At 40.8% G+C, this 25,951-nt stretch overlaps 2 protein-coding genes across 2 annotated transcripts; one reads left to right on the top strand and one right to left on the bottom strand.

Annotated features, from left to right (window-relative positions):
- Window positions 1-35: 35 nt before the first annotated feature.
- On the top strand, window positions 36-16,162 carry kmo (kynurenine 3-monooxygenase). Its single transcript, XM_086181117.1, has 15 exons — window positions 36-163; window positions 1,620-1,689; window positions 1,811-1,908; window positions 2,415-2,504; window positions 3,348-3,396; window positions 5,865-5,952; window positions 9,785-9,950; window positions 10,032-10,103; window positions 11,560-11,681; window positions 12,156-12,303; window positions 12,382-12,439; window positions 12,541-12,623; window positions 14,099-14,200; window positions 14,278-14,337; window positions 15,829-16,162. Exons 1-15 carry the CDS (start codon window positions 101-103, stop codon window positions 15,973-15,975), a joined length of 1,416 nt encoding a protein of 471 aa, XP_086037243.1. The 5' UTR covers window positions 36-100; the 3' UTR covers window positions 15,976-16,162.
- A 1,342-nt stretch (window positions 16,163-17,504) lies between these two features.
- opn3 (opsin 3) lies at window positions 17,505-25,225 on the bottom strand. Its single transcript, XM_086180183.1, has 4 exons — window positions 24,791-25,225; window positions 22,972-23,291; window positions 19,318-19,569; window positions 17,505-18,661 (listed from the first exon to the last, which is right to left on the bottom strand). Exons 1-4 carry the CDS (start codon window positions 25,107-25,109, stop codon window positions 18,389-18,391), a joined length of 1,164 nt encoding a protein of 387 aa, XP_086036309.1. The 5' UTR covers window positions 25,110-25,225; the 3' UTR covers window positions 17,505-18,388.
- Window positions 25,226-25,951: the final 726 nt, after the last annotated feature.

The raw sequence follows: 25,951 nt of genomic DNA on the forward strand, positions 1-25,951 counted from the left end.
TGACTCTGCTCCTCCTCCTTCAGTTCTTTACCCATTACTGGTCTCTGTCATTCTGAAGTGGACAGCAAGGGGCTGACATCACCTGACAAGTCTGAGAATAATGGAAGAATCAAGCGTCAGAGAGAACAAGAAAAAAGTTGTAGCAGTTGTGGGCGGAGGACTGGTAAGACAAAAGTGAAAGTGAATTGTTAATTCATTGCCTCTCTTGACTGTGTATTAAACTCAGCAGAGGCAACTGTTCCTTTTAAAGACATCTCACTTATACAAAGTATTTCAAGATAAGGCAGGAATGACCTCCTTTCTGTAAACTTCAGTCAAACAATTCTATATCTTTTTTTTCTTTTTTTAGATGGTGGCTATAATAAATAAGGCTAAAAATGAGTTTTAAGTATTGGATATACAGACCAGCTGGTAATGATATTCAGGGAAACAACAACAAAAATTATGGGCCCTACATGCAAGCAATCTTAGACCCCTTTATCAATGTCTTTCACACATCTTTTGAATTTATTTGTCGATTTATCTATTTTGTATAAACTGAGCATATAATTGTACTCATCCAGTGGCACTCGTTGAATCTGGAGAGTACAACAATTTTTGGTTTCCAGTTCCCAAGCTCACTTTGTCTCATGACAACTACTGAGGCCCCTGGAACTGGGAAGCGTTTCATGCTCGTGTTGATTTGGTTCCTCTCTGGCTGACACTTTAAATCTCCTTTATTTCCATTACGTCCTTGCAACAGTGTATAAAGTCATATGAGATTGTAGCTGTGATGCTGATCAGTTTATGTTATTCAGTGCAAATAAGCTCCAAGTTACAGTCTTTCTGTCCGCTTTTCTTTCCTTTATTCATTTCTGCTTTGTTTTATTTACCTCCTTTTCCTGGAGGGCCATGATGACTCCATCTCTGTGCTCACTGGTGCTCCAGCAATCCCTCAGTTTACTCAGTTGTGTTTAGGGATGGCGATTAGAACAGGGGTAGACGAAACAATTCTGCCCCCTTTTTGCGACTGCTGATAGGGGAGTCAGAGTCTGCTCCGGAGAGATCAGGAAATAAGTTAGCATTGTCGAATGTCGTTGCCTCATCTGAAGTTATTTGGGTCAGGGTGAAATACCTGAAATAAGATTTTCGGTTAATGCTAAGTTATGATAATTTTATATTTTGTTCTACAGTGCAAAAACATGTCACTAAATACTGTAGTGGAGAATTTTGAATCCTTCATGTGTCTTAAAAACAGCAGTGGGGACCAGGGGGTTAAATGAGACTACAGAGGCAATTACATTACATTTACATGACATGACATTTTTGAAAATTGCTCTTACAAAGAACGAAATTGCATTCATTTTTGAAGATGATTTTGTTAAACAGCTCATCCAGTGTATGAACGCCATGGGTTTTTGGTTGGGGGGGAGACCCATGAGGACGTTAACATCTGGGTTGGCTATCAAAAATATGTCATCACCGTGACATTCTGTTACTGATATAAAGTTTGGTTTCTCACTCAATTTACGACAAAGCCATTTTTTTCCTGGTCTGGTAGTCTGTATAGTTGTTTAAATAACACTATTTATGGTAAAAACTGATCAAAAAAAATGGCTCTGTTTCCCTTGGTCCTTCAGGTCGGTGCACTGAACGCCTGCTTCTTTGCTAAAAGAGGTTTCGATGTGCAGGTCTTTGAAAGCCGGGAAGGTAATAATCAAAGAGCTACCAACAACAATCACTCAGTTCTCTCAGGAAAATCCCCTGTGATACATTACACCTCGATGTCTGATCAAAAAATATCACAACAACAATGTCTGGTTTTGATCAGATATCCGGCAAGCCAAAGTTGTGAAGGGAAGAAGCATCAACCTGGCTTTGTCTCACAGAGGCCGGCAATCCCTGAAGCATGTGGGAATGGAGGAGAAGGTATGCTGATTCCATTCACTGCTCCACCTAGAATGTAATGATAGAAGTTCACGGGCATGCTGACCCTCTCTCTCTGTTTTCCCTGAACATACAGTTTCTATGTCCCTGGAGGTCTAATAATCAAATATTAAATATAGCTGTGCCCCAGGGAACCCACTCAGCCTTCTTTTTTTGCTTAATGTCCACTGACAAGATTTTACGCTGACGTCTGAGGTCAGCAGTCTTTTTTTTTTTTTTTTTGGGTGCGTTTTTGCTGCACTGAGCACGTTATGTTCACTTGAGAACCCTGCATCAGACTCTTTTTTTTTTTTTTTTACACTTTAGTGACTTTTAAGCCTGATAAAACAAGACCTGCGTTACAGGGCTCTCACATGCACTCTCACTACTGAGTGACCAAATGGACTTTCTGATTGTCCCTTGTCATTTTGAGAAGGCAAAGTATAACTTTACACAGCATGAGCTATCATAAATATTAGTTTTATAAGGCCTCCTGTCTTTTCATGCAGATTGTCTCCCAAGGAATCCCCATGCATGCAAGAATGATTCATTCTCTGAACGGGAAGCAGACTCCAATCCCGTATGGCAAGAAGGGCCAGGTAACCTTGCCACTGGTGTCATGTGACATGATGACATACATGATGACACCCGAAGGGATTCCGTCAAGTACTGAATCACTGGACTAACAATTTCCAAAGATGATATCCTGCAGCATGTTCTTGCATTAAGAGAGTCAAACAAGGGATGACGTACTTACTAAACTACGTGACTGTAATTACTAATTAATTTGTACTAATAACTGACCCCAATTAAATCAAAAGTTATTTGTTTGGTTGTGCAATATCGTTATATCTTAGCATGCTTACGACCAGTGGCATTTCCCACTGAGTGACTTATTGGTTGTTAAGCTATTAAACACGCATCATGTCTTATGCCATTTTGATGATTAAATGTTGACTTTACACACATCGATCTCAAACACCTAAAGATAAGTTTGCTTGTTAGCAGTCATACGTTGAAGAAAATTTGAATTGTACACTCATAGACCTGGTAGAGTAGCTGAAGTGACTCAAGGACACACCAAATGATGAACAGCATTTGACAACCCACGTAGACTTTACTCACACACAATAATTCCAGCTAGAAAATGGGTCAGAATGCTCTAATCTGAGTTTGTATGTCATTATAGAAGGTGTTATTTATATTCCTGGTCTGAACACATTTGTTGTTGTTTTTTTTTAAATTATGCTGCAGTTAATCTCACGGGTAAATGAAATGAAACAATCTACAGGAAAGTACAGGGAAATTCTCATGAATGTATAAAGGGACAGTATAAACCCCTGTAGTTTCTTCTTCCCGTTTGAGATGAACAGTGTTGTGCTGCCTGTTTGTGATGCTCTACCAGTAGAATTGCACTGTAATGGAAATTCTTCTCCTTTCAGTTCATCCTGTCAGTAGACCGAGCCAATCTGAACAAGGAGCTGCTAACAGGCAAGAACATTTGTCTTCCTTTTAGTGTGCCAAAACAATGGCATTAACACTGACCTATGGAGCCCCTCTGGTGTCAACTGAGGAAAATAAGAGACACAAGAGAATCTGTGCTCTCAATTTAAAACTCAGTATGAGTGCTTTATCATTGCGCTAAGTTTAACAATTGTTGGCAATGGATTTGCAACCTCTTCCCGTCTCAAGGAATCAAATCAGGTCAACTGGATGTATAGAGAATGTCCACAGACGGCCGGATCCCATGTTTTTGCAATCTCAGCAAATCTTGTCATTTTTATTTATGTCCACATTTAAACTGCAGAGAGTCTTCAGACAAGAACGGCGACCATCTGCCAAATAAATCATATTGTCTAGGCGGGCACGCTGGTTTTTGAGGTGCAGGGATATGGGTTGTGTGATGTCACAAAACATCAATGATGTCACTTTGTACTTATTATTGGACTTTCTTTACCTACCGCTCTTTTATCAAACAGAGGAAACAACTTCTGGCCAAAAATGAGACTGTTCTTTCAGTCCTCTTTGAACTCTGCACTGCACGCCTTTGGTGGACCAGCAGTGCGCAGGGCAAGTTTGTCCATCAGTTGAACTACTGTATAGTGTCCAGAGATACCTTTCTTTACAGATAGATCTGAGGGTAGATTTGATAATCACATTATTGGGTAACACTTTAAAATTTGTTAGTTACACCAGCAAGTATGTATTTCATGCAAGCAAGTGTGTATTCCTTGCAGGGATACTTCACCCAAAAATGAAAATTCAGTCATTTTCTTCACACCCTCATGCTGATGGAAGGTCAGCTAAAATTTTTTTAGTCCATGAAACATTGCTGGGTTTGTGCAGGTAATGGTGTTGCAGTAATTTCCCAAACAACTCAGTTGAATTGTGACTAATATTCTACAGAGAAAAATAAGCTTCCAAATTGTTCATCTCTCTGGTACTCCAGCTTCCTCCCACCGTCCAAAGACATCAAGAGGGGACAAGGATTGATACTCTAAATTGACTGTAGGTGTGAATGTGAGTGTGAATGGTTGTCTGTCTCTATGTGTTGGCCCTGTGATGGACTGGTGACCTGTCCAGGGTGAACCCTGCCTCTCGCCCAAAAGCTGCTGGGATAGGCTCCAGCCCCCTCATGACCCTTGACTGGATAAGCAGAAGAAAATGGATGGATGGATGGATGGATGGATGGATGGATGGATGGATGGATGGATGGATGGAATGCTCATCTGAAGTAATCCAAGTGTCATGAAGTCTCCACATGCAAAGTTGTTTTGAAAAACCTCCCTGATGCCTCACTAAGAACATTAATGTGAACTATCCATGCGTGAACCATCCCTTTAACATCCCCCTATTTAGTCCATCTACATTTGCAGTAAAGTTTACATGAACACCGTTTGTAAATGATTGGCAGACACATTAGTTAACGTTAAGTTAACAGGTGACCAAGCATTACCAATGGTTAACTAATCATTATTAGTGTATGCTACCTTCATTGTAAAAGTGTGGTATTGGATGGTTCACGGTTTGCGTGAATTTGCGTTTGTAATTTAATGATTGCCCACAGATTGTAAATCTGCAGATTAACATTCACATAGTTTGTAAATCTGAGTATAGGGATTATGAACCTATCTAATTACCCTTTTTAACCAACTATTATTCAGTCACTTAATTTAACCCTTATTGCACAATTCTAAATGCTAAAATGTAAATAAGTCAGAATCACTGAAACACAAGATCAACCCACAGTTTGCTTACATTAGCTAACATCAACTTGATAAGGCAAACCAGACCTGACGCTGAGTGTACTGCATTCAAGGCTGCGTTTTCCTCGTTATTTTAACGTGTAGTTGTGAGACGAAGAATCCTTATTCCTTCTTTCAAAAAGCATTGTCTTGTGTCCTCTTGGTATGTTCTTGATTAATGGAATCTCTGTAAAGCTCCAAGGTGAAAGGCCTGCTAATAGTTGTCCTGGCTATATCGTGCAACAGTTTGAACTCCATGAGTTTGTCAGGGGAAGGAAAAAGGATTTTGCTTAATATATGATGAAGTGCTTCAGTTTATGTCCGGCCATTATGTGAGATAACATGAGACTGTGTTTCATTAGATTCCCTGTGTGCTTATAAAGAGGCTGATTGACAGGCACATCAATCTTATCAAAGCTGATCCAGACTCCTGGTATGAACAATGAGAAAAAAGATATTTCTGGAAGTTTGGCAGTGAACTTTGCACAAAGCCAGCCAGACTGAGATTCATGTCAATCCGCATGCGGTCAGTCCATTTCAGCAGGAGACTGACTTAACACTTTGCTAACCGTCTGTGTCCTCGGCACATCTTATTAGCACTGTGAGAGTTTTCAGTGGTTTTAATGACCTATTACCTGTCACATAATACTGCAGCAGTTATGTCATCCCTGCATCTGTGATACAAGCTCTTTTTGTAACATTTTACTTCCATAGAGGCAGAGAAATATTCAAACACAAAGTTGAACTTTGACCACAAACTGCAGGACTGGAGTGCTGAAACAGGGCTAATGACCTTTGTCAGGTAAAACATTACACACACACACACACACACACACACACACACACACACACACACACACACACACACACGCACGCACACTTCTTGCACATTGGCTTTATTGATCCTGTTCCCTCTGTGTGCCTGCATGTAAACACATGTAATCTTGTTTGCATGTTGTCTTCGATGGTGATAATAATCACGTTGTCTTTGAAGCTTCTAAGTCTGACTTTCTATCGCTTTGTAATTGGTTGTCCTTGGAGAAAAATGTGACACACAATTCACAACCCAATTAACACTGAAACACCTCCAGGTTGTTTTAGTTGAGGGAATTGGAATACCCATGCAGGGAATTATTCACAGTGTGCAGGAAGACAAACTGATTAATTTGAATCACAGAGTAGTTCAAATTCAATTTTTCCTTATCTAAAAAAGAGTAAAATTCCATTTGATGTTTATGTTCGTATTTATTTATTTCATGCCCTGTAGCCAAGCATGTACGTAGTTCAAAATGTGGATTAAAATGACTCACTGGGCAGACATGCACCAGCACTTTCAAACTTTGATTTAATCTGGTTTTACGTCAAAGGCAGCGTGCCTTGAATTCAAAATTCACCCGAGCACCTGACACACGCTTCCCCTGTTTCCCATGTTGCTGAACTGAGACAGCTCATATTTGTTCTCCCTGACTGGTATAATTAAATGTGACACACAAAGAGCCTGATGTCACCCTGATAGCTGGTTTCCTACCCTGGTGTCTAGGAAATTTACAGATAGCCATCAGTACCGGCACAAATGGATGACCTGCTTCTTTGTATAGTCTAGCCTACAATCAGACAACCCATCGCATTGTTCAAAGGCCAGGATTATGTTAATACTTCCCTCTGATGGGCAAACACGTGGAACTCACGAGAGACCGGTTTTAATATTGTTGTCAAAATGAAGTAGTAGCAGCCGAAGTATTGCACTAAAAAAACAGAGATACCTGACAAGGTGCCTGCCTAAAAAAGTACGGGAGGTCACTTGGACCTCAGGGTAATGTCCATGACAGGTGTCCTCGACCTGGTTGCCTAACATGTATTTGAAAATATACCCCCTTTTTATTTATTTATTTTTTTTTCACATTTTACCTTCTGCAACAGAGGTTCAATTTGTCTTGCTATAGATTTTACTGAGTATGTATGAGTTAAGGTGGGCCCGCATAGGAAGACTAGTAGAACTATAAAAACTATGAAACAGTGTTTGAAGTAACTCCTGTAAGACTCGAGGGCTGTACTGTTTAATTCTACATGTTAACAAGCCCAGTTACCTCAGTAGTAAGAGAATGCAATTATTGTCCTATTGGGCCTAAAGCACACATATTGACTCCAATGATACAGTTTCTGAAATAAATATAACATTAAAGCCAAACTGAAGATTATTATTATGTCTATTGATAAATAGCAAAGGTAGCAGGTGCAAACAGGAGCTCACTGGAGCAGACTGGAGCGATCATGAACTGGATTATTCTGGCCTTGAGAACCGTCGGTCCAGGAAACCTAAGGCCACTCTTTCTGTGGCGGTGTTCATGAACAGAACTTTTTACCTTTTATGTGTGGTGATGATCAAACACTGCATCCCAGCCTGTGAGGCTTTCCTCCAGACCAGGACGGGGTATCATTGATATACTGCGCAGGAAAATGTCAAGGTATCCCTCAGTGAACCGAAAGTTCAACAGAGATGATGAATCATGCAGCAAGACAGTGACCCGAAACATAAAAGTTATTCTATCATAGAACTGTTAAAGCACCATTAATGTAGCGTTTTAACCTTTCATTCAATGCAATTGCTTTGTAAGCACCTGAGGCAAACAGTTCACTCACGGAAGCCAATCCCTGAGTTGAAGCTGCTCCGTCAAGGCTCTCTGGGCCAAACTTCCTCCCAGCCAAACTGCAGGGTAGGTAAGGCGGGCCATTTCTAGAAAAAAGGGTCAAAGAATTTACTGAAGTTTCAGTAATATAATATAACACTCCTTAATGAATAAATGAATAAGTTTATTGTTTCATTTATGCATAAAAATTCTTAAGGATTAATAACTTTCAAGAGCATGTTCAAGTTGTATGAACTGTCACATATTCCATTTTTATCACAGTAATCTAGATGCAAGTGACATCCCAGGTTAGACCCAGGTCGTGTTATGCTTGCATGTTTCTCAACCACTGGGACGGGGCTCATGGATGGCCCGTGAGCTCCCTCTAGTTGACAGCAAAGTGGTTTAAAGTTAAAGCGCACTTATTGCGAGGGAACTTCAAGGAAAGGTACCATATGAATTCAAAAAATATCATGGAAACTCTTTGTTAAAAACATTTTAAGTGTATTGAAAATAATAGAATAACTCATGATGGGTTGTATAAATATCCATCATCAAACATGATCCATTTAACATTAGGCTGTGGTGTGGCAAATAATGAAAACATTCCTTAAGACTATACCCATCAAATTTTAAAGAACACTACTGATGAACCCTGACAGTTGGTTTAATTGCATTTATTTAAGTGTTGTTGTCGAATTTTATCAATATATTTCCAATAGAATATCAGGAAAAAATGCATTTACCAAATAAAAGTAAAATCTTCTTCTTCTTCTTCTTCTTCTTCTTTTTTTAGTAGTCCTAGCCCATTACAAGTATGAATAGGGTTATGCCTTAATGTTGAAATGGTTGAGAACCCCTGCTAGAAACTGATGTTCTGCATGGTGATAAACGCCCTCATACAGGTTGTGCGCTCATTCTCAAATGCAATATATGGGTGTGGGTTTTGGAGTATACCGGTAATCCTGCAGCAGCTGATTCACTGACAAAGATTGGGGGGGCTGGCTGGAGTCTATCCCAGCTGACATTGAGTGAGCGGCAGGATCCGTCCTGGACGGAGTCGTTGCTAGATGGTCACTCTACCTCTGACCCATGCCGCCCCTCTATGCTCAAACATACGTCACTTAAATCGGGAACTAGTACTCTGAAGTACCAACTAATACTGTAGGTGTCCCTCCTGCATCACTTATTTGTATCTCCAGAGCGCAGAAAGAGCCAGCAACATATATGTAGCTTGAATCTAATGGCAACTGTTGGCAAACAACAGTAAAATGTTTAACAATATCATCATACAACCCACACCCTCTTCAACCCTCTACTTTGCCATGTGCTCAGTAATATACAAACTAACATTTCTGGTTCCGCATGTTCACAGTAGCACCAAATGTTGACCAGCTGGCGCATTTAGTTGAAACTTGCTTACATCTCAAAGTGTTTGTGGATTACTGAGCACATGGCAAAAAAAAAAGAAACGTAGATGAAACTACACAAAACCTTTCTAAGAGTTTACAAACCGACACTTCTAGAGAGTTTACTGTTGTTATTTTTCTGTTGCCATTAGCTTCAAGCTAACTATGTATATGTGTCCATCTCTTTCTTCACTCTGGAATCACAAAGAAGTAATTCAGGAGGGATGAACGCCTTCATGAGCCCAGTATATTATTCTTTTTAAAAATACACTTGAAAAGAAGAGTGCACATTGTGGGTGAAGTATTTCTTTCCGTCACAACTGAAGCTCAACGCCTGTAGCAGATTTTCCCAAGCTCAGCACCCCTGGAGAAACCACACCTGCTGTCTGCTAGGGTCGTCATGCATGGAGATGTTGCTCTTAGAAAGCCTTCTGAAGAAGGAATGTTACATTTTTCCAGAAATGATTGGCTGTGTTGATCTGAGTGTATTTTCCCTGATATTTCAGAGTCTCAGGCTGAGCATGGATAAATGAAGCCCACAGAGTAAAGCTTGTATCCATACTGATGTCAGTACATGTGGATTTTTCGTATTCCTCAGGTTAGATGGGGCTGTGGAGCATATCAAGGCAGACCTGATTGTAGGATGCGACGGAGCTTTCTCTGCTATCCGCAAGCAGTTCCTTCGTCGGAGCCGCTTCAACTACAGTCAGACCTACATCCCCCATGGCTACATGGAGCTTACCATGCCCCCCATCAATGGAGAGGTCAGCCCCCACCCTTTACTGAAGATGTGATGTGGCTACAAGGATCACATGTATTTTCATTTTGTTCATCATTTTCCCCAGTTTGCCATGAAGCCTAATTATCTGCACATCTGGCCTCGTAACACATTCATGATGATCGCCCTTCCCAACATGGTGAGCCAGATTTTTTTCTTCTTTCCATCATTAAGTTACTGTTATTACCTGATACTATTTGGCAAACAGTAGCTGTAACAAAAGCCTAATCAATCCAGAAAATTTCAGGGCATGATTGACCTCTGGGACCTCCTCATTCAGTTAATTGGCTTCATTTGCAGTCACTTCATTGCCAGCAGAGGCTTACCACTCAGAAATCTTACCCTGCAGAATGTTTTGGTGCCTTTAGGTTCGACCTAATTTTCACACAGCAGTTCTGTCCTCTTTCTCATCACTCTGTTTTTTTTTGTCAGACCTCTCTCTGTCTTTCCTGTCCTTCTTAATCCTGAAGCAGATTTTTTTTCTGCTTGGATGACTCAGCAACAGCTCTTTTGCTGTCTTTAGCGAGACAAGGTTAAAGCAGCTGACTTCATAGTGCATTTGCACTGTCACTCACGGCTCTTGTTGCCAGGAACGCATTAGGTATGAGAAAAGAGGAGAGACGTCCTTACTGCTGTGGATACCATGGAAACAGGGACAACTAAAATGTCCCTGGAGAAACCGCAGGATGTTGCTGCTCAGATGGACAGATAATGACACCCCTCACTTGCACTGGGAGGAGTTTGATGCTAAAATTGAACGTTGAACCATGAATCTAGGACTTTTTAAAGGCAAGGGCTACATGAAACTATTCTTCCACAACAAATACTATATGACTCATGTGTGAACAATAAGACATGAGACAGAACAAGCAACAACAAATTGTGAAAAAGACAGACATACTTCTTCTACTTCTACTTTGACATTTGTCTGTATAGCAGGTTTACACTAGTGCTTGTTAGCTTAGCACAGTGAATGTTCGTGCCTGGGCTGTGCAGCACACCTTCACCAAAAGCCTACGAATACGTATACGCTTTGTCAAACCAGTCTTCATCAACATGAATAGGACTAGGGTTTAGCATATCTTTGTTTTGAAATTACAATGTAAAATGTTATAATATTTTTATTTTAGAATAGGCCATTTTGTTGAACTATTTACCAGCTTGGATGCAATGATTTGACACAGCACAAACAAAATTTGTTGTACACAAGAACAGCAACTGTTGCTAAAATAATCATATCTGACTTTGAGAGAGAGGATGAGGAGGATTACTTCTGCACAAACTGAGATCCTTATCCAGTTTTTGAAGCTTCAAGGGCAAGATGCTAACCTGCCGATCACTTACCATTCATTGCAGTTAACTAGCAGTCACTCTATGTGGGTCTCAGCTTCAGTAACACACACACACACACACACACACACAGAGGAGAGAAAGATGTCTATTCTCTTATCTGAGGAGGATGGTTTATAGAGGTTTTTTTTTTTAAGTTTTATGTGTTTGTGTATAAAAGGATGACTTGATGAAAGTTGAGTCCACCTGAGCAGACTGGAGCCCTGACATCCATGTGCTCTCTTCTTTTTTTTTTTCCAATTTAGGACAAAACATTTACCTGCACTCTCTTCATGCCCTTTGAGGAGTTTGAGAAGATCACAACTGGAGACAAAGTCATTGAGTTTTTCCAGAAATACTTCCCTGATGCCATACCGTTAATAGGAGCGTGAGTGACTTTCTCACCTCCAGCGCTCTTCTCTTTCAGTGCTTTTCTCCACATTTGCCTTTATCTCCTCCTTCAACCTGCCAGGCCATACTCACATTTTCATTCTATCGATTTGAGCTACATCCGCTTCTGCCAGGGTCTGTGAAGTGTGAAATTGCAGTAGTGTTACAAGTCTTTCTGCTGTGAGATTTTAATTTGAACCGTGTGTTGCGGGTGACAGAGAGAAAGGAGAGGTGTGAGCCATGCAGATGCTCAACGCTCTCATTCGCTTACTTCCTCACTGGGCTGACTTGATTTAGAAGGCTCGGGCATAAACAAGCAAACGCTTTCATTCCTCTGTCTGTTTTTTTCAACACTGCCTAGGCTTATTTGAATGTGACATACGCTTTAGGAACCAAGCCGAAAAAACAAAACTGTCCAAACAAATAGTTCAGATGAGTCTGTAATTGTTTTATTTCCCTTTGCGCCTCACAGTGATGCCCTCAAGAGGGATTACTTCCGACTGCCTGCTCAGGCCATGGTGTCTGTCAAGTGCTCCCCGTATCACATTGGTGACAAATGTGTCCTCATGGGTGACGCGGCGCACGCCGTAGTGCCCTTCTATGGCCAGGGCATGAATGCTGTAAGTAACACCAAGAGGTTGAGGAGACAAGGAGAAAATAATTAAACAAAGTCTTGTTCACCCATTCGTGCTTTACAGGGCTTTGAGGACTGCATCGTGTTAGAAGAAATAATGGAGCAGCTCAATGAGGATTTCAGTGAGTGCTTTTCACATGAGCCCAGATTAAAGAAGACACAGAAAAAAAACAACAACAATAAACCAATGAATCTTACTGTTGTCCTAATGGCATTCTCTCAGGCGCAGTACTGTCAGAGTACTCCAGAGTGCGAGTTCCAGATGACCACGCCATTGCAGACCTGGCCATGTACAACTACATTGAAGTAATGCATATTTATCTCAGTTCAACTTCAGCTGAAACTATAAAATGCAAATGAAGAGTTAATGTTCTGTTAAAGTTAGATTTATTCTGCTATTTTAGAGGTAGGAATGTTGTGCACCGGGTTGGAAAAAATATGGAGACTAGGGCTTCAACTCTCCATTATTCAGGTAATTTAGTACTCTACCAAATATTCCATTGATTAAATGATTAACTGTACAAGGAACACTTTAAAAAAAACAATGCTTACCATTAGAATAGATAATCCACGTCTCTTCTTGGGAGCAAGAACAAGATTTACATGATTAATTGTGCAAACTGCATACTCAGTACTGTAGGAGTGTTATTAGCAGTGAGTACCAAAACATGAGCATTACAGGTTTAAGACCTTTACGGTTTTGAATGCACGACTCCATTAAAAGCTGTAGTAAATTATTTAATGTTGCCCTTCAGGAAACTATTGTTCTTTCAGAAACAATTGCATTTTATGACAAAGGATCTGTTGTTTTTGCAGTTTGAGTCTTTTAAAGTCCCACTTAGGAAGTTTTGGTCTCTGCTAGTGGGATTTCAGCCTTTATGGAAACACAAATTCCATGTATCCACAGTATTAAACATCAAGGCCTTATATTTATCCCGTATTAATAAGTATTACTAGTAAAAGCTGGCGGTGCAGTGGTTAACACTGTCGCCTCACTGCAAGAAGGTTCCGGGTTCGAGCCCCGGCTCCAGCACGGGATCTTTCTGTGTGGAGTCTCCATGTTCTCCCTGTGACTGTGTGGGTTCTCTCTGGTACTCCAGCTTCCTCCCACAGTCCAAAGACATCAAGAGGGGACGAGGCTGATTGATACTCTAAATTGACCGTAGGTGTGGCTGTGAGTGTGAATGGTTGTCTGTCTCTATGTGTTGGCCCTGCTATGGACCTGTCCTGGGTGAACCCCGTCTCTCGCCAGAAGGCTGCAGGGATAGGCTCCACCCCCCCGACCTTAACAGGATAAGCAGTAGAAAATGGATGGCTGGATAGCTAAAAGCTGTCATCATGGACATATGAACAGGTCATATTTCATTGACGGATCCTTGTCTGTATAAATTAGCAAATCAAATGGTGCACAGAATGAACAAAGGATTTGCCAGTTTGACATCGTCATCTCCTTAATATAGCAAACGTACAGCTCAGTTGTTGATTATTCTCCAGTTATATTCATGGATTAAAAAGCACTGATGGAGTCTTGGTAATGAGACCTAAGTGGTGCACGACCGTCAGTTTAGCTTCCTACTGAGCCGGCTCCAATTATTTATAGATATTTACACTCTACTTCATATTAACCATCTGTGCTAAGATTCATGCCATCAAAATGCTTGTAATTGGTCCCTGCAGTGTTGTTCTTCTTGCAGAGCCACCACCCCCACCCCCACCCCCCGGATTCAAGGCTGTCTGGGTTTTCAGATGTAATGTCTCTACATGTGCTGTTTGTTTTGTAGATGCGGGCACATGTCAACTCCAAGTGGTTCCTGTTCCGAAAATATGTCGATAACCTCCTCCACTTTCTCATGCCGAAGACAATAATCCCACTTTATACAATGGTAAGTGGCTTTTTAAAAATAAGCTGACATCTGTTACTGGTACCTCACCATCCTGACTCGCCCTTCACTGTCTCCAGGTCACTTTCACCAGGACCCGGTACCATGAAGCGGTAGAGCGCTGGCAATGGCAAAACCAAGTAAGACACTTTGTAGGAATGTTTTTTTCTTTAGACTTTCATTTTTTTTGGGGGGGGGGGGGTCATTTAATTGAAGTTCTTAGTATGGTAACCCAGGACTCTTTTGAAGACGCTGTATTATCGGCAGTGGGCGTGTGACTCTCGCCCGGGGAATTCCTCTTACAGAAAGATTTTATTTATTCCTGCAGCAAGAGAGAAGTGTTCGTGATTTGTCATGCGCGATGGCTGTAGATGTGCCAGTTAGTCCTTGGCAATACATTGAAGTGTCTGAGGTGACCTGCACTGAGGGCTCCTTCGCTAATGGCTCTCTGTCAGATGGACAGCAGGGATTTCACAGCCTTTCCCTGTAAATTGCTTCAACCCGAAGGGATGTGGGCAAAGGGCAAACTGACCTCTGTGAAAGGAGGGGGGAGGATTATCCACTATAGACCTATATAGAGTGTCCTCGCCAAGTGCAGGTTCAATAAAAATAGAGAAGAGAGAAGCAACATAAATAAATGAATAAATCATGAATTATTTAAATCAGTGCCTTTTCTGAAAGGAGATGCTATAGAAAACATTTAATCGCTTTAACTATATTCTCCTTAATCTGAGCAGATTAAACTATACAAAGTACCAGGGCAAACCAAGTTATTTCAATGTAGAGCTGACAGTTGAGATTAGTAGTAGCTGCCCCCCCCCCAAAAAAGGTTAAAAACTGTAAAAAAGACCTATTTAAATAAATTAACATTCATTATTTTCTCTATTTCTGGATTTTAAAACTTGTCAGGAGACTTTTTCTATTTTATTTTTCGTTGCTTCACATTCAGAATCAAGTGAAACGAAGAGCAGTGACTGAATATTTTGTGCATATTTCCTAATAAAGTTCAGTTCCCGTGCAAAATTGTGGCCTATCAAAAAAAAAAGAAGAAGAAAAAAGTCATACTGATTTGGGAAATAGGGCTCATGAATTTGTCGGCCCCTTTTCTTGCAACATCCATCCAAGAGATTTAAAAGTGCCTGAACTAATTTCGCATGATGATGCACTTTAGATTCATCATTTGTATTTCTTATTACTGTCTCGTTCTCTCGTGTGTTGTTTCAAGTATTGTTTTTTAATCATGTCAGCTAAATAGTGGCATGTGCTGCTGCTTTCTTGGTTGCCCTTTTGAAAGGCTTAATACCTGGTTAAGCAAAGGTGAAATTAAATTAATAACCTCGATGATTGGCCCGCAGGCTTCTAATGTATTTGGAGCTCGACTCACACCAGGGATTAGATTCAGGATATCTCCACTGATGATTAGATTAAGACCTTTTTATAGTCACAAACCTCTGAATTTTATGAAATACTTAACGGCTGCATTAAAGCTTTAATAGGTGTACTTTTTATGCAGTTATAATGAGTGACTGTAATTCAGGCACAACACTTTACAGGAAGGTGAGAGTAAAAAATTATGTATGTGCATAAAACTGACAGAATTTATCGCTGGTATTTTTTCCCCTCTTTCACAGGTGATCAACCGTGGCCTGCTGTTCTGTGCTGCAGGAGCTACGCTGGGAAGTTCCTACATTCTCATTAAAAATCTTCCTGATACCAGCAAGCTCAAGATCCCCATTGGGACTATGTGGAACAAGCTTGCAGCCCTCGGGACCTCCTGAGGATCGACGACATTGCAGATTTGACTGGCAAATGCATAATGTCCTGTAATTCAGACATGTAATGATAGTGATTAGCAGCGTTTACGTGGACATTAGTTCTGCAGTCTGACTGAAAACATTCTGAAGAGGGATTTGTAACTGTTTACATGGATGCTAAATAAAATGATTCAATGAGATGTGTGTTTAAATGCATGCTTAGATTTTTTGACAGAAGTTCTGCCTGCAGTAACCATGGTGATATGCCTAAAACTGGAAATATAACTAGAAGGGGTTCCACCTGTCGGTGTGGAACACACTCCTTATCGACTTTAACAATCTTCTAAGGTCTGCCACAGACCTGTTTTTGTGAGTTCTACCTTTTTTTAGTTTAACTGTCATCAGGAGCTCAGAAGTTGTGTAAGTTGACACTTTACCCTAAAAGTATGCAATTACTCACAAAGACACCCCGCCCCCCCCTCCTGCATCGCTTTTTTGTGACCCCACAATGCAGGAAGAGCCAGCCAAAACTAGTAATTCAAGCTTGAAGCTGATAGCGCACGATAGCCTCCAACAACAAACTGCAAAACTGTCTAAAAACATCAATTTACAAACTGACAAGCACATTTTTCTAGTATAATCTATGTCTCCTTTCAGTGATCCACAAACACTTTGGCTGGAGCGAAAGTGGCTGACACTGCTGCCGCACCACTGATCAAATGAGCTGGATCAACTGATGGATCAGAGCCGCCGTGAACGAGGAAGAGGAACTGGGAATTTGACTGCTGCTTCTGTAGTAGTTATGGTACTATTTTCATCACAAGAAACGATAGTGGCGTTTTTAATCATTTCTAAAAAAAAATGTTTTTGATCGCTGGAAATCACCTTATCATCCCCCCATTTGGGCCTCGACCCCTGATATTGATGGCTCATCAAGGTTTTACACCACCCCTCTCTGAAACTTCCTTTTGGTTCAGTCTCATCCCATAAAGGTGGTTACAAACAGGTAGTTTTACACTGATTGGGCTTTTGTTCAAATTATTAATGGAAGAGGAAGGACCATGTAAATGCAGCCGTGTGTGACAATGTGTGTAAATGGTGGATTCTTTTTAGTCTCCAGACGTGACTACCTTTATGCTGTCATTTGCCCAATTATGTAAAAGCAACAACAAAAAAGTCTCTCACAGAGAGGATGTATTGAATAAAGTCTCTGCGGGCTCAGATTTCCTGTCGAAATATTTGGTTGAGAATGACCCCAAATGCCAACCACTGAACTTCTTGCTTTTCATCACTGAGTTAAGGTTTGAACAGCTATGGACATCCATCAAATCTATTCATAGCTGACAGCCCAGGAGGTTATGAAAGTCCCACTGGAGCATACCACGGTGCTCCATGTTTCATCTCCTCTTATCTAATTACATTCCTCTAGTCCTCATAAATATAATTTCCCCTAATTTCATTTCACAGTGACCGCTCTACTCACACTGGAGACTTAGACTGAAATGAGAGAAGGTACACAAGACAGGTAGCTTAAATAGGATCTCTTTATTGAATCGGCCAGTTTCTGTACTATGGTTTATGGATAACGCCTCATTTCCATGAATGGAAGTCTGGTGTCTGTAATTTCACACAATCACACAGTATGGGCCTCGACGGCGACAGAAATGAAGGCTGATGAGCTGGAGGTGAGAGGCTGACTTCACCAGGTTTTCAACATGTAGACGTGTGGAATATCCACAGATCTCTGCAGACGTAGCAAAAGCCTGTTAGTTAGCTCACTGGTAGCTCGATAGCTTGTTAGGTAACACACTGTCTATCTAAACTCGGTCGAAAGAGTTCAATTTCTCTCAACAAAGTCAGGGTAAAAACTGAACTGAAAAATAGCGGAAAGAGGAGCTTCACAAGCAAATCGGAGATCACAGAGGTTTCCATAGGAAATGAATGGACTTCCAAGTGTATTAACAGATTTCCAAACTCCAAACAACTGTACATAGAAACAAGGCCTAAGGCTTGTTTTCAGTTGGGTACCAACCAAAATATACAATCAAATAAATAAATAAATAAATCTGCTATCACATGTAGATTCCAACTCCTTCTGGCCTCTAAAGCAGTCCTACGGTTATTAAATAAGGTGTTTTATTAAATAATGTGTTTTTTATAACATAATTCTATTTCTAGATGTTAACTACATCATCACATGTGTATAGTTAATCACCACAACTGATGTTTGATGAAGAAGTCACACTTTCATTCTACCTGCTTGCATAAAATACCGTCAGGAAGTGATTTCGTAGAGATTCCCAGCAAATCTGCCGCTGGATATTTACACTGAGGTTGTAACTGACACAAAGCGTCCAGGGAGGTCAGACGGACTCAGATTGGCTTCCATGTCCTAAGGCATACTGAGTTGGGGGGTAAAAAGTCCAGTCCTTTAGGATCACAATGGCCTCACTTGAATGACATTAAACTCTGTCGACTCTACAGCGTTTGAGGTCACATCGAAGCGGTGGAAGTCATCGCTGGTGATGATGAAGACGATGGACGAGGAACTGAAGGTCACCCTCTTTTTGGGTCTGTCCCTACTGCCGCATGGGCGGGAAACGACGATGGGTCGGATGGGGCGCTCGATGGGAGCCAGGGGGCGCTCTTTAAAACTATGCTGCAGCCACGACAGCCTGGAGCAGAGCAGCTGCAGCAGACAACGGCGGAACTGTGAGAAGATGAGTGGGAAGAGAAGCAGAGGAGATGAGATTAAAGGCTGGCGTTTAACACAACAATGAAATTGCATCTTTGCCGTCTGTCATACACAAGACCTGAAGATGACAAAGGGAGCGATAATTTCACACCTACACACGAAACATGCAGTACATTTAAATGCTTGGAAATATGTAAGAGGACCAGGAAAATATAGATCTATGGTGCAAGAAAGGGGGCTTTTCATCTATTTTCAACCAATCCACCTTTGTGAAACCAAACTCCATAATGTGTCAGTGATTAAACAAAAATACTGCCATTTAAACTGTTTTGTTTTAAACAACTGCAATTTTGTGGTAAAACAAAAAAAAAACTGAAGCAACCCCACCCCCAAATTCAGATGTCATTGATTTGCCCTATTTTTCCATATGAAATTTATGGATCAGTTCTGCTCGACAGAGAGAGAAAAATCATCATTAACAGGGAGTGGCCAATCACATCACCCGTTCAAAACATACTGCAGCAGCAGATGGCATCAAAAAAATGATGGCTAAACCCTTGCAGTGCCGCCAGCTCCACCAGCTGCAGATCAAATACAAAATGATCTTACACTTCCCTCCTGCAAATAAGTAAAAAAGAAAAAAAAAAGAAAAAAGGCATATAACCACAAACCTTCCTGCTCATGAATACGTAGATGAGGGGGTTGTAGGCTGTGCTGGACTTAGCAAAGAACGAAGGGATGATGGCCACCGTCGGAGAGACCATGCTCTTCCTGCCAAAGGCCTCGATCATGGAGACCACAGCGTAGGGCGTCCAACACACCAGGAAGCAGGAGATCATGAGAAAGAACATAACTGCGACCTTCTTCTCGTACCGCAAGATCTTGATAATCTGAACTGTTTGGAGATCCTGGATGGAGCGCAGCTATCAGAGACGGGAGAGAAGACAGTAGACAGTTAGACATGACACGATTTTAGGCATGTCGTATTACATGATGTTTTTAGGTCCTTCAAAACAGAAGTGGTTGGGAATCCATTACCTACTTATGCTAAGCTAAGTTAACTTCAACTTCAACAACAGACTACTTTTGCTTAAAAGAGATTCCAGTATTTTTTCAGACCTGTCCTTGTATGTGTTTGCGTTGAACAGTGTTGAAGAGCTTGTACCCCCGCCATGATGTTATGATGTCATCAGATTTGGATCAATTCCATTTATTTCTCAATCTAAGTTCTCTCATACAACCAAATTTCATCCAAATCCATTAACAACTTTTTGAGTATTCTTGCTAAAACAAAAATATTTTTGGTCCCTAACAACAATTCCAACCCAAAACGTTGCAAATGTGTGAAGGCTGAAAAAAAAAAAACCTGAATATTTCTTTAAGACTGAATATTTCAACCAATGATGAGATGAAATCAACACAGTGATGTCATATCGAATGCTTCAGGATTACTGTACTTGTAAGTTGAATGTCCTGCATGGGTGTCAGCTATTTAGAACATTTTCCTGTATTTGTAGCCAATCTCAATAGGCAAGTCACACTCCACATCAACAGGGGGCAGCATGTTACAATAATAATAATACAAACACTAGCAGAGAATCATTCACACTGCAGAGGACTAAAAAGGTCTTATAGGACACGTCACAGAGCTAGTTTGGTAGAGCTAAAGTGATCCCCTTACAATTTTTTTTTTTCCTGTAAAGGAAATTATTCGCCTTGTAGTAACAACCCAGCGTCAGTAGGGGGTACTGACGCATACTCTGCTACCCTAGACGTGTCAGACGTTTTAATAGAAGATGAGCTCACAGTCCTTAGAGAAACTTCATTTTTTTTTTTTTTACTTCAGTTGGGAACCAATTAGAGAGGATGCCACAGGGAGGAATGGGAGCTAGGAAACATGTTTGTTATGACAAGAAATGTGTCGGTGTTGTCATTCGTAAATTGCAAAAAGAGAGAATTTAGTCACTGAGAATGTTTCTATTTCAGTCCACACAACTGCCTGTGCTGTTTAATCTTGTAATTGACACTTTTCTGCAGTTGGCTTCGGCTTATGCTCCATTTCCATGTTGATCTACTCCTCTCTAGGTTTTCAGATGTCTGCAGTGGCATTTCCAGACTCAAAAATACTCGTTTGAAGATTTTCATATCATCTCCCAAATGCTGTGATGAGCTGCTTTCGGGCCTCCAATGTATTCGAGGATGCTTTGAATACTTTGCAAAGAGGCAGTTACACCACACCGTGCTGCAGAGAGACATCTGCGTCATTTGATCGGAACTGTTAGCCGTTGTTTACCACATTTACAGATTATCTAACCTGCAGCTCTGTCCGGCTCGGACATTCTATCAATTCACACACTGTCAAGTATTAGCGCAGGAATGATTAACCTGAATACAAACACTTAACTCCACTCACTTCATCTCTGTTACCAGGCTGTCCTCTGTGACAGAGGAGAGGCCCTGGAGGCACAGAAGCAGATTATGATAATAGAGCCCCATCATAAGAGGAGTGAAATGGCGGTGGTAGGTAAACGAAAGTCAAGGGGTTTCATCGTGTAATCAAAAAATGGCTAAATCTGCAAGGTTTGCAACTGAATAAAAGCCCAATAAAGGACTTTTATGATGATGTTTGGTTTAAAACCTGGAGATTAAGTTCGACTTTAGTAACCAAAAAATGTGATAACTTGTAACTACTCACTGACCATAGTGACATTGCTTCAAAAACAATCCAGTGCTTAATTTTGTAGGCCTAACCTGGGACCAGGACCAAAGGCCAGTGGGATATTTACTCTAGATTACAGCCCAAAATAAACCTGCTAGTAAACACCAGCTTAACGTAGTTACATGTTTTGTTTTGGAAGATAATCTTCAGAAATGAACACCACTTTTATGTTTTCTGAGGTGGAAATGAAATCGTTAGAGGTTCAAAAGCAACGGTAGTAAATCCAGTTTATTGCTGAGGCTCTAAACCTCAGTCAATCTTTTTCATACCCAGAAAGAAAGTTTTTTTTGGAAGAAAATGTGCAGTTGAGACACACGAAACGGCTGAAACACAGAAAAAAAAAAGTCAATCCAAATGCTGTAAGAAGATTTAAACAGCAGTTAAAGTTCAATTTCCAGTTTAAGTGCAGACTTAGTCACATTGAAGTGTCAGCTGAAGTGAAACGAGGTGAAGATTTGGTCGAAGTATCCACTGAATGATAAATTGACCTGGAAGTATCAGCTGAAGTGGAAGTCCTGATATAAATTACTATCTTTTTTTTCCAGTGTTCTGGGTCTTAAGACCTGGGAAAATATTCCTGGAAATCTCAGCATTTGAAGCAGCTGAAATGTCAAATGAGGATTTTGTGGTAAAAAGAACTGACCTTTTGGAAGTGCAGAGAATAGTTTGAATATGTTTGCAGCTAAAATGACATTTTTTTATATTAAAAATAAGAATGTCACATCGATTGTAATAATATAAAAACCCATTACTCAATTAATTATCGTCTTTCACACCTATAACAACGCGCAGCTTCAACGGGGAAACACTAAACTGTGTTGCCATTTATTTGTCAAGAAAATTTTAAGTAAACAATGGAAATGTTGAGATTCTACCAACTGGTTTGCAAATAGGTTACATAATGCTGTCAGTAGATGGCAGTAGAGGCAATGTTACGCATGGCTGATGCTGTAACAGCCAGAGCAGCAGAAGAAGAATGAAAAACGGAGGGAAATCTCAAGAAGTTATCTTCAAATTGTCTTTGTTGAAGTGACAACTGACTCATCAGTCAGTTGCCTGTTGTCTGGACACAAGGACAAAGTTTGGGAACATCCACGTAGACGACAAGCTGCTGCAAACAGCTGGCCAGTCACAGGAGTTCAAAGATTTGTTACATTTGAGCTTCATCCAGAAAAACAAGGGTTCTTTTTGCAAAGTCCATGTCGTTTCTTTCAAATTTTCAACAACTTCTGATGGGATATTTCAAAATTTGCATCAAAATGCAAACACATCTCATGTTGGTTTTACCTCGTTATGAACAATCTTTATTTTCTAAAGTGTTTAATCTTTCCTTTTTGCACATAACCTATGCATATACTTCACAACTGATTTGGGGGTTCTAAACTTATATATACTGATGTTGACATTTTCTGTATATAATCAAGTTTATAAAATATTTAAATTTTCTTAAAAACAGAAAAACAAATATAATCATTGTGAATTTCAAAAAGTAACATTCTGCATATACGTGTACTATCTTCCTTCCATATTTGGAAAAGTTACATTTACAAGCTTCTGCATCACTCATTCATGATTAATAAACGACTCGGACAGCAGAACGTCTCACCATTTGCACGGTGTAGAGGATGTTCCCATAGCAGTAGATCATGATGCCCACAGGAACAAAGAAACAAGCCAGAAGGAAGAAAAGGATGAAAGAAGCGTCGTTAGGGTCCTTGGATGCCCAGTCGAGGGAGCAGCCCAGCTGGTGGATCTCCAGAGTGTAGCGGTTCCACCCCAGCAGAGGAGCCCCAGTCCAGGCCAGGGAGTACAGCCAGATGTGGGCAATGGCCCGCCACGCCCAGGAGAAATCCACCACCTGTGCATGGACCACCCGGATGTAGCGCTCATAGGCCAGAGCTGCCAGTGTCATGATGGAGACAATGCCTGACAGGAGAGAGAGAGAGAGAGAGAGAGAGAGAGAGAGAGAGAGAGAGAGAGAGAGAGAGAGAGAGAGAGAGGATGAGTAATGCAGGAGGCTCGCTGCAGGATCTGGGTCAGCGGCAACTCAGCGTCTCTTTGGACTGGATGGGTTTAATCATAAAGTTGAGCATAACGTTGTGAATCCTCAGCATGGGGATCCTAACACACACACACACACACACACACACACACACACACACACACACACACACACACCTCAGACCTGCATAAACATTGTACAGCCCTGCTTCATCACTGAGAGTTCACCTTGTGCCTTCTGTCTATCAGACCATTTAGATACAGAACGTATTTGTTTTCAATCAACCCTTTTTAATCTATCCAATTATACACCCTTCAGGACCGTTATAATTCATTAATCCCCTCATTAATGAAGGAAACACAGACAAGTTTCAGATTCTCAACTTGATCCCCAGCTAAGGTTTCACTAGGACAGACGTGCATTGACAGAAATGTCAGGGATTATTGCTGCAGCCCCTGTGTGTCCGTGTGTGTGTGTGTGTGTGTCACCCACCTCCCCCTGAGCAATTCAAGGGGTAAGACTCAGAGATAACGGCATATTTGTCCACAGAGCTCCGGTGGAGAGGTAGTGCCAGCTAGAGACACCCGGCCCAGGGGTTTAACATGTCACTCATGGATGATTTCTCAAGACAATCATTCTTTCATTTCAGTGAAAAAAACCCAAAGAATTCCAGCATTTAAAAAAAAGTGAATGGCTTTTCAGCACTAACCCTGCAAGCTTTTAAAACCTCAATTTTGTAATAGGAATGAAAAGACAAAATTATACAAATGTATGCAGAGGAGAGTGTCAGCAAAGGACACATGAGAGTTATACAACAGAGCAATGGCATCTGCTGATAAATAAGTTGTTCCAAAGATCTGATCTCGACACACTCGTCCTCCTGAACTTGAAAGGTGGGTGCAGGGGAGTGACCCCTGGGTGCTCATCCACACTTTCAGTGCTTAGGTTGTGACCTGGAGGCACAAGGGTGACAAAAGCGTTCCTCTGGATGAAGCGATGCACACCCATTTATACATAACGAAATAAGAAGAAGACCCTCAAGGTCGTCCACTGCACACTGCAGCCGTCAGTCATGGGAGGAGAAAACAAACCATTCACAAATTCTATGGAGGAAGTGATGTGATGATGAAGAAAGAAGATTTCTCCTTAAGCTCTTTTATTTTTTTTTTAATCATAACTAATACTTTTTAATATAATTCCCGCCTGCATGCAGTGCATTTGTTTAAACTTGCAAATATTCCGGATGATATCAAAATCTGAATGTCTTTTTTTTAAATTATTTATAATACGGATAGGGAAAGAGAAACCATCAAGGAAAACAAGATTAAGCTTTGAATTAATTTGTCAGGAATTGTTCTGGCTGAGCACTGATGATAATTAAAAAGGAAAAAAAGAAAGGGAGGTAGATGATGATTTGTCTCACCGAACAGGCTGTTGCTGAAGCCGTCCCAGACGCACGTCGCTTGGCTCCAAATCCATCCGCCTTTGACGCACGAAGCGAATGTAAAGTTTATTCCAATAAGAGACACAAGAAGATCACTTAAACTTATGTTAACCAGCAACAAATTAGTGGGTGTCCGGAGTCTTTTAAATTTACAGTAAAGTATGAGGACAACAACGTTGTTGCAGAAGCCGAACACTCCGATGGTTCCGATGGTGAAGGCGAGAAGTTTGTAGGTGCTAACTGCGAAAAGATAATGTTCTGCACTTCTCTCGGTTCTGGTTTCGTTGACAGGATTCATTGCGCGGAGAAAAGCGTGTTTTCCAGCATTGTGGGACTCGCCGGGTGTAAGCAGCGCGCGCGCGCGTGTCCTGGACGTGAGAGGATGGTGTTGGCTCCACGCGTTACCCCACGCGCTCCTCCCCGCGCTGCTCATTCAAACAAGACCAGGAGACAGAAACTGGGTCAATGTACCACTGGAACAGCACGTAAATGATAAACTACACTTCACACATCCGGTACGTTTTCACAACAAAATGGGTTACTGGTCTACGTACGTGATTGACGAATTTGAACATCTACGTACAATAGGAAACTGTAGTAAAGCGTATTTCTCCAGCATCATGTCACAGATACTTTCATATTTCTTACTTTTAGTTTTATTTTGAAACCCAAGTACCAATCTCTGGTGCCATGTCCGTTCGTTCACCAAAATACTGTAATTCACAACCAAATACAAATATTTTTTCCAACAGAGAGTAAATACATGCAAGCATAGATAACCCAAGCTAAAACCTACATGCAAACTTATTAATTTATCCTTGTTCATTGGGTGGGCAGCAGTGCCATGTAAACATTTCATGTAAAACACTGCTGTACATGGCCACCACACTGTCAATGAGTTAGTAAAACAACATGTACCAGACATCTGTATTGGCTTATAGGTTGAGATCTCGCTGATCTTAATCTTGTCATTTATGTAGTGTTCCTTTTGCAGGTAAAGATGCATAATTGTAGTATCATTATTATTCGGCTCTCATTTTGCCTCATTTTTGTTTTAAAAAATATTCTTGTTACCCTCGTATTCGCTGTGTTGTACTTTTTATTTATCAAAGTAAGTTATTTATTTAGTACTTTTTTCTC

The sequence above is a fragment of the Aulostomus chinensis genome, chromosome 16, assembly GCF_037954235.1.
Source record: "Aulostomus chinensis isolate RoL2024-O1b breed Wild chromosome 16, RoL_Achi_v1.0, whole genome shotgun sequence".
NCBI classification, from domain to species: domain Eukaryota; kingdom Metazoa; phylum Chordata; class Actinopteri; order Syngnathiformes; family Aulostomidae; genus Aulostomus; species Aulostomus chinensis.

Coding starts and splice junctions, on each gene's coding strand:
- kmo (XM_086181117.1), top strand. CDS start 101: ATGGAAGAATCAAGCGTCAGAGAGAACAAGAAAAAAGTTGTAGCAGTT. Junction 12,624..14,098: donor CCATGTACAACTACATTGAA/GTAATGCATATT, acceptor TTTGTTTTGTAG/ATGCGGGCACATGTCAACTC. Junction 14,201..14,277: donor TAATCCCACTTTATACAATG/GTAAGTGGCTTT, acceptor CACTGTCTCCAG/GTCACTTTCACCAGGACCCG.
- opn3 (XM_086180183.1), bottom strand. CDS start 25,109: ATGAATCCTGTCAACGAAACCAGAACCGAGAGAAGTGCAGAACATTAT. Junction 19,570..22,971: donor TCCTCTACACCGTGCAAATG/GTGAGACGTTCT, acceptor CGTCTCTGATAG/CTGCGCTCCATCCAGGATCT. Junction 18,662..19,317: donor ACGTATTCATGAGCAGGAAG/GTTTGTGGTTAT, acceptor ATCTTCTCACAG/TTCCGCCGTTGTCTGCTGCA.